Genomic DNA, 14,682 nt, shown 5'->3' on the forward strand with positions numbered 1-14,682 from the left:
AATCCTTAAAAGAGTGATTTCCTGTTTATCATCTAAATAAATACTAAATTCCCTGTTATGCAGAAATATGCACATTAGAATTTTCTGGATACCTAAGAACACAAGTATCTCCTTTACTCCTGACTACAATTGTTCAGAAGTTTTCATACACAGCCATTTTAAACCCTGTGTTATATAAGACAATTTTCTTTAAACTGATATCTGGAGATACATTTTTGCAGATATAGAACTCCTGTAAGAATCTGAAAACACATTTTCATTAAATAAAACTTCAGCTTCTTAACTCAATGTTTCCTAAACAGTATTTTGTAGATATATTTTGGAGGTCCATAACAATTTTATCTTTTTATAAGATTTGTGTTATCAAATTTGGTTAGTAGTCATGTTATTAATGCCTTCACATACTTTCTTCTGTGCTAAAATACTTCTCTGCCCATGATCTTGATAAACAGAATTCATTTGAACCCTTATTGTCACCAACAAATATGCCAGCAACTATGCTTTAGTCAAAAACCCAACTGATGTTACAGAAAATTAATAACTTGCTTTGAATCAATCAACTATGAAACCAGCTTTCATAACTGAGTCTGGCAGTGCCAAATCATGTCTGAGATGAAACACTGCATGGTACATAATCAAACAGATACATAAAAGCTATGAGATGGAGGGAGACAGCGTTTTTTCCCAGCACTCCTGGATGGCAAGGGAGCACACAATAAAAGGTTTAGAGAGCTGCACCGACAGGTTTTCCGTGTTGTGATGGCTCTTGATACTGAGAACATTTTAGAAGTTCATCTCTCTCACTCAAGCACTCCACACCACCACCATCTATTTATCACATTTTAATAGGAATTCTGAGTTAATAGATTCTATCCCTTTGTATTTGTCCCATCATATTATTATTTGGGTCATACCTGTTGTTAGAAACAATGTTTGGCCCATCTAGCCTCAATATAAATAAAAAGCTTTTACCACATAAACAAGGTCAGTTTGTTCTGTTTGGGGGATGCATTAATATGACTAACTACAAGGTAACAACATAAAATTTATTCTACTGCATCAACCTTGTATGGCTAGAAATGAAAGGCACTAAACAACTAAAATATGCATAACAATCAGACTTTTGTACCAGCCTTCAAATGTATACATTTGTACATAGACGGACAAGTAGATAAAATATACATTTCATAAATATATACTTTTTAATATTCCATGTGCACAAGAATATATTTGTATTTCTCTTCATTGCCTATTTCATTATTAAATACTTTATCATTGATACACAAATTTATACTTCGTTTCCAGGATACTAACTGTTCATGTCTAATCCACTAATGATAACAATTTAGGTATTTAGTGCAGTCAAAAATGAGGTGTAATAATTTCATTGCTGCTAAGCTCAAAACAAGTACATTGGCCTGACAGATATTATTAAGGAGATATTTCTCAACTTTAATTTCAGCCACATTAGATTGTTTCCTTGGTTTTCTGATCATAATCTACAACCATATAAAATTAAGATCAGATTAGTCACAATCTGAGAAGCAAAGATACACTTTTGGATTATGGCAATTTATCTGCAGAAAAGAATGCAAACGTGAGAATTTCTTTTTAGCATCAAAGTATTAAATCACAGTGTAACTGCAACAATATCTGATAATGAATTCTTGAACACAATTCTTTATTTTTCTAATATTTCTCAGCTTGCATTCTACTGAATTTATTTTTTGTCTTTATGGTTCAGAGCTTATCATCAGTGTCAAATATGCAACATTAGAACAAAAGATTTTATAAATGCATACTGTGTGAACAAATTCTCTCTAAATGTTTTATCTAGTTTCCTTTTTTAAATAAGGAAGGATTTAGCATTTAACAATACACTAATTTACTTTCCATAGGATTCAATTACAGTAGCACATGACTGTTCATTTCTAAAAGTTCTAAACACCCTGAACATGTGGAGAGAGTGTCCTAAGAATTTTCCAAGGCAGGTGTCGTACAGCAGGTGGATCAAGCTGCTGCTTGGGACATCCACATCCTATGTTGGGAGTGGCTGACTCGGCTGCCAGGGAAGGCAGCAGATGATGGCTCAAATGCATGGCTGCCTTCCACCCACATGGGAAACTGGGATGGAGACCATGACTTCCAGTTTTGGCCTAACCCAGCCCTGGTTGTTGCAGGCATCTGGGGAGTGAACCAGAGGATGGAAGGCATTTCTCTCTCTCTCTCTCTCTCTCTCTCTCTCTCTCTCTCTCTCTCTCTCTCTCTCCTTCTCTATCACTCTACCTTTCAAATAAATTAAAACACATTTTTTTTTTTTTTTTGTCTCAAGCCTATCTTAGGTACCTTGGACAAACAGGCTGGAAAAAAGTGAGGACACAAAGAATTTTTCTTCTTTTTCTTATAAATCACCCAGACATGAAAGAGACTGCTTTTTCTACTGGAGAACTTAATGGGCTGTTGACTACAAGGTCTAGTAGGAACCATTAAATGCAGTTAAACATATTGCTTTGGGGTAGGCATTTGGCCAAGTGGTTAAGAGGCTGGTTGAGATGCCAGTATCCTATAACAAAGTGCCTGGTTTCAACACCTGCCTCCAGTTCCTGACTCATTTTTTGCTGATGCTGACCCTGAGAGCAGCACTAAGAGTTCACATAGTTTCCTATGTGGGAGACCTGGATTGAGCTCCAAGGTCCCAAATTCATCTGGGCTCAGTCCCAGCTGTTGTGGTTATAGAGCAGTAAACCAGCAGATAGGAGTTGGGAGCTCTCTGCCTCTCAAACAAACAAAAAAATCCATGTTATTTAAAAACTTTTAATGAATATGTATCAATCTAAATGCCAGACGTTATTGAGAGAAAAATGTAAGAAACATATATCCCCTGTAATTAGAATATTGTCAAGCTCCTAGTATTTTATATAATACTTCTTCATATTGATCAAATACTTGAAAATTACAGCTCAAGAACTCAGATTATATTTCTTATTCATTAAATGAAAGAATTCTTTATTTATTTATTTTTGAAAGGTAGGGTGTCAAAGAGAGAGATGAAGATGAAGGAAGAGAAAGAAATATCTTCTTACTCTCAAAATGGCCACAACAGCCCAGCTATGGGCCAGAAAAAGCCAGGGACCTGGAACTTCATCCTAGTCTCTGCATGGGTGGTAGGGCCCAGACAATCAGGCCACCTTCCATTGCCTTCCCAGGCACATTAGAAGGAAGCTGGATTGGAGGTGGAGTAGCTGGGAATAGAACTGGTGCTCCAACATGGGGTGCCAGTGTCACAAGCAGCAGATTAACCCACTGTGCCACAACACCTGCCCTTAACCTGTACTTTTTAAAATGTACTTGGTGTTCACCATCTCTAAGCAACCAAAAGCAGCAAAAAAAGGAGACAAGGGAATTGACAAATCACAGTGTGGGTACACATAAGACTTCTGCATTCAGGTGCCATGTCATCACTTGCTACTTATATCCTCTGTTTCCCATTAATACTGACAAGTTAGGGTCTATTGCTAATCACCAAGCATCATAGTGATGGTAACATTTTTGGCATTGCATTACTTAACTATATTGCTTTTAAGAAATATCCAACTACGGTTGAATGTCTGCTAAAAATTCTTCATTGAAATTTAATTGCCATGGTAACAGTATTCAGGTGGGAACATTTAAAACGTGATTATACGAGGGCTCTACCCTCATGAATGAATGGGATTGATGCTGTCATAAAAGGGTGCCTTCAGGCTGTCTTTGGCCCTTTCTCCTTTGCCTTGTAATGATGCAACAAGAAAGCCCTCACAGACGTCAGCACCGTGATACTGACTTCCTAGATTTTAGAACAGTAAGCCATTTGATTTCTGTTCATTCCAAATTATGCAGTCTGTGGCATTCTGGAATAGTAGTATGAACTAAGACATGTCCTTTGCTAAGTTCTGAAACTGCATTCTATTCTAGGTCTCCACTGGACTCTCAACTCAGTTTTCAGTTATCTATTTTTCATGTCACCCAGTAATCGCAGACTTATTTTAAGGACTTATCTAACAAATGTATTAGCTTAGGCACTGAATTCTACTTAAAACATTTTTTTTTAATAGGTAGAGTTAGAGAGAGATACAGGGAGAAAGGTCTTCCTTTTTGTTGGTTCACCCCCTAAATGGCCGCTACAGCAGGTGTTGTGTCGACCCGAAGCCAGGAGCCAGGTGCCTCCTCCTGGTCTCCCATGCAGGTGCAGGGCCCAAGCACCTGGGCCATCTTCCACTGCCTTTCCAGCCCACAGCAGAGAGCTGGACTGGTGAAGAGGAGCAACCAGGACAGAACTGACACCTCAACCGGGACCAGAACCCGGGATGCCGGCACTGTAGGCGGAGGATTAGCCAAGTGAGCCGTGGCGCCGGCCTTACTTAGAACATTCTAACACATTTGCAACTACCAACATGCAAAGCCATTAGCCATTTGCAACTGTGTTAATATCAACCTATCTTAATTTATTACAGGAAAAGGCTAATAATAAAGAATTTTCTATCTGAATTAAGAAACTGTGTGAGTCAAACATTGTAAGTATTTACTTTTATACCAGGATCTAGAGCCACATGATTTCTTAAAAGGAACACTAAGATTAAGGTGGGAATGATGACAATTTATTATTTTGCTCTTCCAAATATGACAGTTGGTGCCCTCATTCACTTGCGTCCTTTATAAAAAATAAAAATTTACTTCCCACAGCTCTGGAGGCTACGAAGTTCAAGACTGAGATGCCAACAGGTCTATTATTGATGAAGGCTTCTGTCTGCTTACAACATGGCACCTTGTTAGGGAGGTAATCACTTCCCAACAGGCCCTACCACTTAATACCATGACAGTAATTAACTTTCAACACATGGATTTTGAAAGGAATACAACAAACATTCCAGCAGCTGAGTCCTCCTGAATTCCAAGGTGAATGGGATTGACAAAGCACGCCTCTGAGGACCAAGGAAGATGCTGATTTAAGTAGCTGGTTTTATTTTTCCCTTGTCACCAATTTGGATATCCTCACTGCTACCACCAAAAGAATTCCCCTGAGTTTCCAAAGTGAATGGCCAAGAAATTAAGAGTAATGTATTTGTCCTAAAATATATGTGCAGAACAAAATTCCTAAAATTAACTGCCAGGGTACTGACAAAAAATAGTTCTCTAGGATTTGTCTCAGACCTACGTAATTAAACTCTAGCAATAAACTCCAAGAGTGTTTATTAAGAAAAAAACTTACCCAGATGATTTCTAGAAGTTTCGAAGTTTCAAAGCCCTGAATTAAACATAGGCAAGAAGGCAAAAATTGGACCTAAGTGGTTAAGACACCAACTTAATTGAAAGTAAGAGTCAAAGAACATAATTAAGCTTTATGTTCCTTTGGATAGTGAATATTCACTGTTATGCTGACTGGACATTATATAAAGTATACATGCTATGAAATATCACCTAGTACTCCACAAAAATGTATAACTTTTATGTCTGTTAAAATTTATTTTTAAATTTTTTAAAAAAATTAAATATATTTACTATTAGTACCTCAGGCAAAAATTTTGAAAAAGATTTTTTTTTTTAATGTCATGGTGATTACCACTGCTTGATAGTTTACTATATTTTTTCCACTCTTTAAAAAAAAAAAAAGGCTTTTAGGTTTTACTTTAGTGCTTTTAAAAATTTTGGGGAGACAACCCTGGGGTTAAGACACTCACATTCTCCATTGAAGTGCTGAGTCTGATGCTAGGCTCTGGCTCCTGATTCTACCTTCCTGCTAATGCAGACGCTGGGAGGAAACAGTGATGGCCCAAGTGACCTGCAGTGACATCCTGGGTTTCATCTTTGGCTTAGCCCTGCTCCAGTTGTCAAGGACATTTGGGGAAAACTAGCAAAGGGGAGAATTCCCCTTACATTTACACTTTATATAAAAATCACAGTTCATTTCATTAAAAATGTTAAATTGTTATTCAATAAATATTTATTAAGTATCTAATTTATGACAAGTATATAAGAATCTAGGACACTTTATGGAAGACATATCCCTCAATATATCTTCTTGTGAAACTTAAATAGTATAACCTTCTAAAGAGTATTCAAATGATAGAAACAACAGAAGCTTGCCTGAATGTAAGTAACATTAACTTCATAGAGCTTCTGCCAGTTCTTAAGGCTCTCCTCTTTTACACTTTGTACTTGTTTTGAAGGAAAAAAAAAATCATTAAAATTTACTGCTAAGGTACATTTATACTCAAAATCAAATCCCAAACTTCATAAAAACAGTTTATTTTAAAGACTTTGAATAGGGCTTTAGCATTTCATTTTCAGATTCTACCAAGAAGACATTAGTGCATTTAGTGTATTTTAATCCATAATGAAATCTGTTCTACATCCACTACTGGTTGAGTACCTGTTACCTGAAATGCTTAGAATCAAAAGAATTTCAGATTTGGGAATTTGATTTTGGATAATGAGATACCGTGGTGAGGACCCAACTCGACACAAAATTCATTTATGCTTAATAAATACTTTATACACGCAAGCTGAAGGCTACTTTTTAATATGCCTAGCATTCTGACCATGATCCATCATCACAGGACAGGTGTACAATTTTCCATTTGTAGCTTCCTGTCAATGCTTAAGGTTTCAGATCTGAGAGCATTCTGGATTTTCAGATTAGCGATGCTCAACCTGTACTATATATACTGCTTGACAGGGTGGAGGAAGACATAGCTCGAAGGTTTTAATTGAATACTATATAATTGGATTTTTCCAAGAATTTGAGCAAAAATTTTCATATGAATACAATTTCACAAAGGTTACAAATATAGCAACCTACAACTGAAGGAATTATTCAGTATTTTACAGTTTTTCTAAAAATCTAGCTCCATAATCACTTTTCTTTTCTTAAAAAATAAAATATCCTACCATATACTATGAACAGTCCACATTTCTCTGCAAATGCATACAATCAGCTAATAGTAAGATCCAAAATGAGGAGCACTGCTATCTGCAGATGAGGGTGGAGGAGGCAGCGGGGGCGGGGGTGGGGGCGGGGGCAGGGAGTACGGTAAGTTGAGCATTGGATGAGGCGTCAGGTTAGGTGCAGCCCAACCCATGTTTACAGATGGGGGTGGTGGCGGTGGTGGTGGGGGAAGTGAAAAATTATGCAGGTCAAACACTGGAGGAGGAAAGGGGTACTGTGGAAGCATGGGATTATCTTGTCTCTGAGCTGGATATCCTGAAGTCTCCTGTTCTGCGTTATAAAACTGCTGAGGTGGCGGCCTGCCGTGGCAAGGTCGGGGATATCGACCCCTGGAGAATCCTCGTGTGAATTCCCTGGTGCGAAATCCTTTTGCGTGCTCTGAAGCCGAGCTGTCAGCATTCCAATTCTGATGTACTTCCGCAAAATCATCACCTATTAGAGAGGGAAAAAGACATGAAAATAAAATGAAGTACACTCAACATGTTAAAGAACACTCTACGAAATTTCAATAATTTCTTTTCTTTAATTATCAGTATATCTTACGGCAGTTAAAAAACTAAGTTTTAAAACTCAATTTTAAAGGAATTAAAGCAAAACTTAAAGCCAAAGGCTCAAGACAGATAAAACCACAGAAAACAAGAAAAACCATGGCACCATCCCCACCCAAAATCAGAAAGGTGCAGCAGGGAGTCTAGGCTTCCCTCTTGACAGGCTGTGATGGGCTGCCCCAACCTTCCCACCAGCTAATGTGAAGAGCAGACCACACAAGACAACAGCATCAATGCCTCCCCAACATGACAGTGGAGATCTGCTGGGGGACCTAAACATCCACCCCCACCAAACACAGTCTTCTCCCCCTCTGGCACTAACGGCGTCAGCAGAGACCAAGTCAAGTCAGGACTTTATCCTCGCCTAGTGGTAATGAGGCTGTGCTCCACCAGGGTCAGTGAACACCACGAGGGAGTGCGGGGAGAGATGAGGTATTCCTGCCCCTACTATCAGGCACAGCCTAAGACCTCGGTCTTCTATCCTTACCCAGCAGTGACAAAGCTCCTTGGCTGTGTTTCCAACAGAGGCTAAGAGGCAAAGCTGGACTTCAGTCTGTTCCTTTCCTTTTCCCTACAAGATGGTGTTTAAGAAAAAGAAAACAAACAAACCCAGCCAAAACAGATGATTCACATAAGACCCAAAGTCTCAACACCCAATATATCATAAAAGGGAGCAGGAAGATTTCAAACTCAATGAAAAAAAAGACAGACAAAGCAGCAAAGACATTAGAATTGAGAAAGATATTAAAAGCCATAAAATGCTGCATCAAGAAATGATGAACATACTTAAAAAAGTCTCAGAAAAAAAAGAGGATTTTTTTAAAAAGAGAATAAAAATCACTGAACTGAATTTTTTTTTTTTTAATTTGACAGGCAGAGAGAGAGAGAGAGAGAAAGGGCTTCCTTCCGCTGGTTCATCCCCCAAATGGCCACCACGGCCGGCACACTGCGCCGATCCAACGCCCAGGAGCCAGGTGCTTCCTCCTGGTCTCCCATGCAGGTGCAGGGGCCCAAGCACCTGGGCCATCCTCCGCTGCCTTTCTGGGCTACAGCAGAGAGCTGGACTGAAAGAGGAGCAACCGGGACTAGAACCTGGTGCTCATATGGGATGCTGGCGCCGCAGGTGGAGAAGATTAACCAAATGAGCCATGGCGCCAGCCCCCTGAACTGAAAATTTTAACTGATATTTAAAAACTTAATAATCCTAAAGGAGAAGAACAAAACTAAAGGATCAACACTATCAAATGTCAAGATTCAGCTACACAACTACAATAATCAGCTGGTAAAAGACCAACAGGACAGAACAGAGTCCAGTAATAAATTCATACAAATACAAACAACTTGTCTTTAAAAAAAAAAAAAAAGAAAAGAAAAAAGTGAATATAGAAACAGACCTTAACCTCTTAACTCAAAATGGATCACAAACCTAAATTCAAAATGTAAAATTATGAAACTCTTATAAGGTAACATAAGAGAAAATTTAGATGAAACTTGGAGTGAGTATGATATTTTAGACAGGGCATTGACAATAGTAAAAAAAAAAACTGAAAAGCTGTATTTAATTGAAATTAAAAACTTCTGCTCTGGAACATACAAAATCAAAAGAAGAAAAGCCACAAACTAGGAGAAGGGCAAATAGTTGGCCTAGCAGTTAACCACCAGTTAGCACAAATACATCCCATATTGGGGTACCTGGGTCTAATTTCTGGCTCGAGCTTAATTGCAGCTTCCTGCCATTGAAGACCCTGTGAGGTAGTGGTAGTAGTGTTCAAGTAACTGGGTTCCTACTACCCACATAAAAGACCTGAATGGAGTTCCCAGCTCCCTGCTCGAGTCTCCTGGCTGTTGAAGGTATTTGGAAAGTACATCAGCAGATGGGAGCACTCTCTCCCTTTCTCTCTACCTTTTTCTTCCTGCTTCTCAGAAAAAGTAACAAAAGAACTATCTAACAAAGAACTGTTGCACAAAACAGGCAAAGATACGTACCAAAGAAGATGGAAAATGAGAACATAAGAGGAAGATCTGTATTGTATGTCATTAGGGAAATGCAAACAATGACATCACTACACACATATTGGAATTACCAAAATTCACAACAATGATAGCACAAACAGTGGTGAGGATACGAAGCACTATGACCTCCTGTCCACTGCTTCCAGGAAAGAAAAATGCAGGGGGCGGGCACTGTGATGCGGTCCGCAGGGCCACATCTCTTATGGGTAATGGTTCAAGTCCCAGCTGCTCCACTTGCAATCCAGCTCCCTGATAATGAGCCCTGGGAAGGATGGTCCAAGTCCCTGGCCCCCTGCACCCATGTGAGAGGCCTGGATGAAACTCCTGGCTTCAGCCTGGTCCAGCCAAGGCTGATGTGACCATTTGGGGAGTGAATCAGCGGATAGAATGTGTGTGTGCGTGTGTGTGTGTGTGTGTGTGTCTCCATCTCTCTCTTTCAAATAAAATAAATAAATCTTAAAAAAAACATTGTGTAGGGCCGGCGCCATGGCTTAACAGACTAATCCTCCGCCTTGCGGCGCCGGCACACAAGGTTCTAGTCCCGGTTGGGGCGCCGGATTCTATCCCGGTTGCCCCTCTTCCAGGCCAGCTCTCTGCTATGGCCCGGGAGTGCAGTGGAGGATGGCCCAAGTGCTTGGGCCCTGCACCCCATGGGAGACCAGGAGAAGCACCTGGCTCCTGGCTTCGGATCAGCACAATGCACCAGCCGCAGCGGCCACTGGAGGGTGAACCAACGGCAAAAAGGAAGATCTTTCTCTCTTTCTCTCTCTATCCACTCTGCCTGTCAAAAAAATAAAAATAAAAAATTAAAAAAAAAAAAAAAAAACATTGTGTAGACAAGTAAGTCAATGAAACACTATCATCGACACAGAATACACCAACATAAATACAGTGAAATATAGTCAAGTGACTTCTGACTGACAGGGTTCAAAAGTATTTCATCGGAAGAACTATACTTTTTTTTTTTTTTTAAATGGTGCAAGAGTAAATGGGTATGCATAGTAAAGGAATGAACACTGAACTAAGCTTTACATTCTATTCAAAATTTAACTCAAAATGAATCATGGATTTAGCAGAAGACTATGAAGCTTTAAGAAGAAAAAAAAGGTAAAAATCTTTAAGATCTATGGCTAGACAACAAGTTCTCAGACCTCATTTAAGAAAAAAGATAAACCAAACTTCCTCAAAACTAACATTTGTTCTTCAAGAGGCCCTAATAAGAGAATGAAAAGACAAGCTATAGATTAGAAGAAATTATGTGCAAAGGATGCATATGACAAAGGACTAGCAACTACAATATGTTGTCATAAAACTCTCATGATTCTGTAACAGTAAAGAAATACAATCACAAAATCAGATATTCTCACTGAAGCAAATATACAGAAAGCAAATGATAAGATGTTCTCCATTACATATTAGAAAAATACACATTAAAGCCACAATTAGATATCACTATGTACCTACCAGAATGCCTAAAATAAAAAATAGTGACACCACCAAATGCTGGCAAGAATACAGGAAAATGGAGTCTTGCATGGGAATATAAAATACCATGGCCACACTACGAAACAGCATGGGAATCTCTTGAGTAACCATGTTCTGTTAACTATCATCCAGTCCAGCAATTGCACTCTTGGATATTTATCCCAGAGAAATGAAAATTGTTTACACACAAGAACCAGCAAACAAATATTTACAAAGCAGCTTTTTAATCTAACAACCCAAAAAAATGGAAACAACCCACATGTCTTTTAAAGGATGAAGTGTTAAACAGCCTGTAGTGCATTCACACCATGAATACTACTCTGTAATGAAGATGAGCAAACTACTGATACATGCAGTAACCTGGAGGAATCTCCAAAATATGATATTCAGTGGAAAAAAGCCAATCCCTAATCGTTACATCATATGGCTCCATTTACATGACAAAGCAGATTTGTTTTTTTAATATATTTATATATATATATATATATTTTTTTTTTGACAGGCAGAGTGGATAGTGAGAGAAAGAGACAGAGAGAAAGGTCTTCCTTTTTGCCGTTGGTTCACCCTCCAATGGCCGCTGCGGCCGGCGCATCGCGCTGATTCGAAGCCAGGAGCCAGGTGCTTCTCCTGGTCTCCCATGCGGGTGCAGGGCCCAAGGACTTGGGCCATCCTCCACTGCACTCCCGGGCCATAGCAGAGAGCTGGCCTGGAAGAGGGGCAACCGGGATAGAATCCGGCGCCCTGACCAGGACTAGAACCCCGTGTGCCGGCGCCGCAAGGCGGAGGATTAGCCCGTTAAGCCACGGCGCCGGCCGACAAAGCAGATTTGTAGATACTCTGAGAAAAAGAGGGAGTACGAAGGAAGGATGTGCTGTGACTATAAAAAGGCAACATATGAAATTTCTGGTGATGGAAATACTGGGTATCTTCAATGTAACGTATCGATGTCCCGGATGTGACGCTACACAATCTGAGTATAGTTTTGTAAAATTCTGTGACTAGAGTAAAATAGATAAAGGGCATACAGTATCCCCCTACTATTTCTCAAAAATTTTTTTGAGAAATATACAATTATCTCAAATTTTTTAATTTCAAAAATAGAAAAAGAAAACAAGAAAAGTATGATAAAAGGGAATATCTGCTGAAAGATAAAATGCTGTGACTTAGGTGTTAATTAAGTAGTACCATACAATTAAATTCTAAAAATGGAAACAAATATGTTTCCTAAGAAAAAAGTGCTGATGGGGCCGGCGTTATGGCCCAGCGGGTTAACGCCCTGGCCTGAAGCGCTAAGTGCCGGCATGGGCGCCAGTTCAAGTCCTGGCTGCTCCACTTCCAATCCAGCTCTCTGCTATGGCCTGGGAAAGCAGTAGAAGATGGCCCAAGTCCTTGGGCCCCTGCACCCACATGGGAGACCTGGAAGAAGCTCCTGGCTTTGGATCGGCACAGCTCCAGCTGTTGCAGCCATCTGGGAAGTGAACCACCAGACAAAGCCTCTCTGTCTCTCTCTCTCTCTGCCTCTCCTCTCTCTGTGTAACTCTTTCAAATAAATAAATAAATCTTAAAAAAGGAAAAAGTACTGATAAGGATAAATGACTAACAAGCCTACAAGCTTTAGCTTGTCTGTTGCCCTTGCAAACCGTTTTTATGTTTAAGCTCATAAAACTACCACTGAATAGTCCTTGTCACTCTCTCCTACTGTGTAATGCGTAATTCTATGTAATGTCAATGCCTGCTAGACGCCAGGAGGCAGAAAAAAGAGAGAGAACTCAGAGGTTTCTTTAGTTTTACTGTTGATGAACTAATATAAATGTAAATGAAGACAAAGAACTACTAGACTGCATTCACTCACCTGCTTCATTAAATTCTGATTTGGGTCTTTTCCGGCCTTGAATCTGAGATTTTTTTCGCTGTTTGGCTTCTTTTTCTTTCTCATCATCACTGAAATCTAAGGCCTAGCAGAAAAAAATATAGATTTATATCAACTCGATTTATCAATTCAATAGTACAAACTTGGAGGGAAAAAGAATAAGCCTATGTTTCCCACTAACTCTAAAAAAATGGTAGTCCTTTTGATACTAAGTATTTTCTGGTAATACCTGAATAAATCAATTAGATTGATTTTTGATAAATGCCTAATGATTCTTAACTAAAAGGCATCCTGACTTCATGATTCAATCATCTGCCCGGGACAGGGGGGGAGAGCATCAGGAGGTATTCAGACTTTCATTTTTTTTGTAGTTAACCTAACGAAATCTGTTTTTTGAGCAGTTAACATTACCATAATAACAACTTCAATGCTTAGGTCTGAAACAACAGGAACACATTATAATATTTGGATTTTACAACGAACATTTCAAGGCCTTTGTGAATCTTCAAACACTTTCAAAACATAAAATTTCAGTAATAAGACGCTCTTCCCATAACTGAGAATGTTAAAGGAATGATCACTGTCTTAATAGGAATTACATGTATATATAACATAACTAGAAAACATACTCCCATTTCAATATGAATACTAAGGTAGGATTCCTCACTGATCAAATGATTCCCATCACATAAAATTCTCTAAGTTGGCATAAGCCTGACTCATGCCTCAGTAGAATTAGAAATTAACGCACAACATGATCTTCAGCACTGCTTGACAACATCTAAAATACCCAAAATCTGCCAACAGCAAGTGTCTACAATACTAAAAAACTGTGAGTACTGCTGAATACATCAAAAAACTCTCACATATAACAATACTCTTAAACTATATAAATTTATATTACTTTCAAGAAATGAATACACTCACTGCTGTAACTTTTGTATTGTAATTACTTTGACAGGGCGGGGCAAGAAAATGTGCTTAAAATCTCCACAGAAAACTCATCCAAACTAAATGATTTCCTCATTTACATATTATTCATGAATTTATTCCAAATCTCTAGAAATACCAGATAATCAAGTTACTCTGGAGCACAAAATTATTGTTTTGTCGACATGGATACAAAAGAAAATTAAGAAGTCTCTTAAGGAAGATAATTACAATGAAAAAAGAAAGAGTGTGATATTATGATTCGTACCTCCAGAAGGAGGTCAGTTTATCATTAAGGTGCCACATAAATGTCTTCACATCCTTGATGGTGAATTTATTAAACTGAAGAAGATTTTTTAAAAATAATGACATTCTGCCGTTACCAGACAACAGCAAAACTGATAAAAGAAATTACAAGGTAAATAAGCTCATATTTAAAGTGGTTACTATCCTCACCCTGTCTTTTATGACCTTGTCTAAATATGATCAGAGTCGGCAAACTTGGAAGGCTTCCATAGCCTTGGCAACTCATGACGACAGCCTAGGGTGGTTACTGGCGCCATAAACTAGAGTGTCAATTTGTTGGGTCAACAACAGGAGCCACTGTGCACTTGCTCCTCATGTGGGATCTCTGTCCTTAATGTGCTGTACATTGTGATTTAATGCTATAACTAGTACTCAAACAGTATGTTTCACTTTGTGTTTCTATGTGGGTGCAAACTGTTGAAATCTTTATACTAAATTGATCTTCTGTATATAAAGAGAATTGAAAATGAATCTTGATGTGAATGGAAGGGGAGAGGGAGCGGGAGAGGGGAGGGTTGCGGGTGGGAGGGAAGTTATGGGAGGGG

The 14,682-nt window shown here is 38.9% G+C and overlaps 1 protein-coding gene across 1 annotated transcript in view; it reads right to left on the minus strand.

Moving 5' to 3' along the window:
- Positions 1–829: 829 nt before the first annotated feature.
- NAF1 (nuclear assembly factor 1 ribonucleoprotein) overlaps positions 830–14,682 on the minus strand; it is a 44,816-nt gene continuing 30,963 nt past the window's right edge. Inside the window, exons 7-8 of the mRNA XM_062199357.1 lie at positions 12,884–12,986; positions 830–7,417 (exon numbers count right to left, since the gene is read on the minus strand). Coding sequence (XP_062055341.1) covers positions 6,975–7,417; positions 12,884–12,986 — 546 coding nt within the window. The 3' untranslated portion in view covers positions 830–6,974. The remainder of the gene's footprint in view (positions 7,418–12,883; positions 12,987–14,682) is intronic.

The sequence above is a fragment of the Lepus europaeus genome, chromosome 8 (genome assembly GCF_033115175.1).
Source record: "Lepus europaeus isolate LE1 chromosome 8, mLepTim1.pri, whole genome shotgun sequence".
Lineage (NCBI taxonomy): Eukaryota > Metazoa > Chordata > Mammalia > Lagomorpha > Leporidae > Lepus > Lepus europaeus.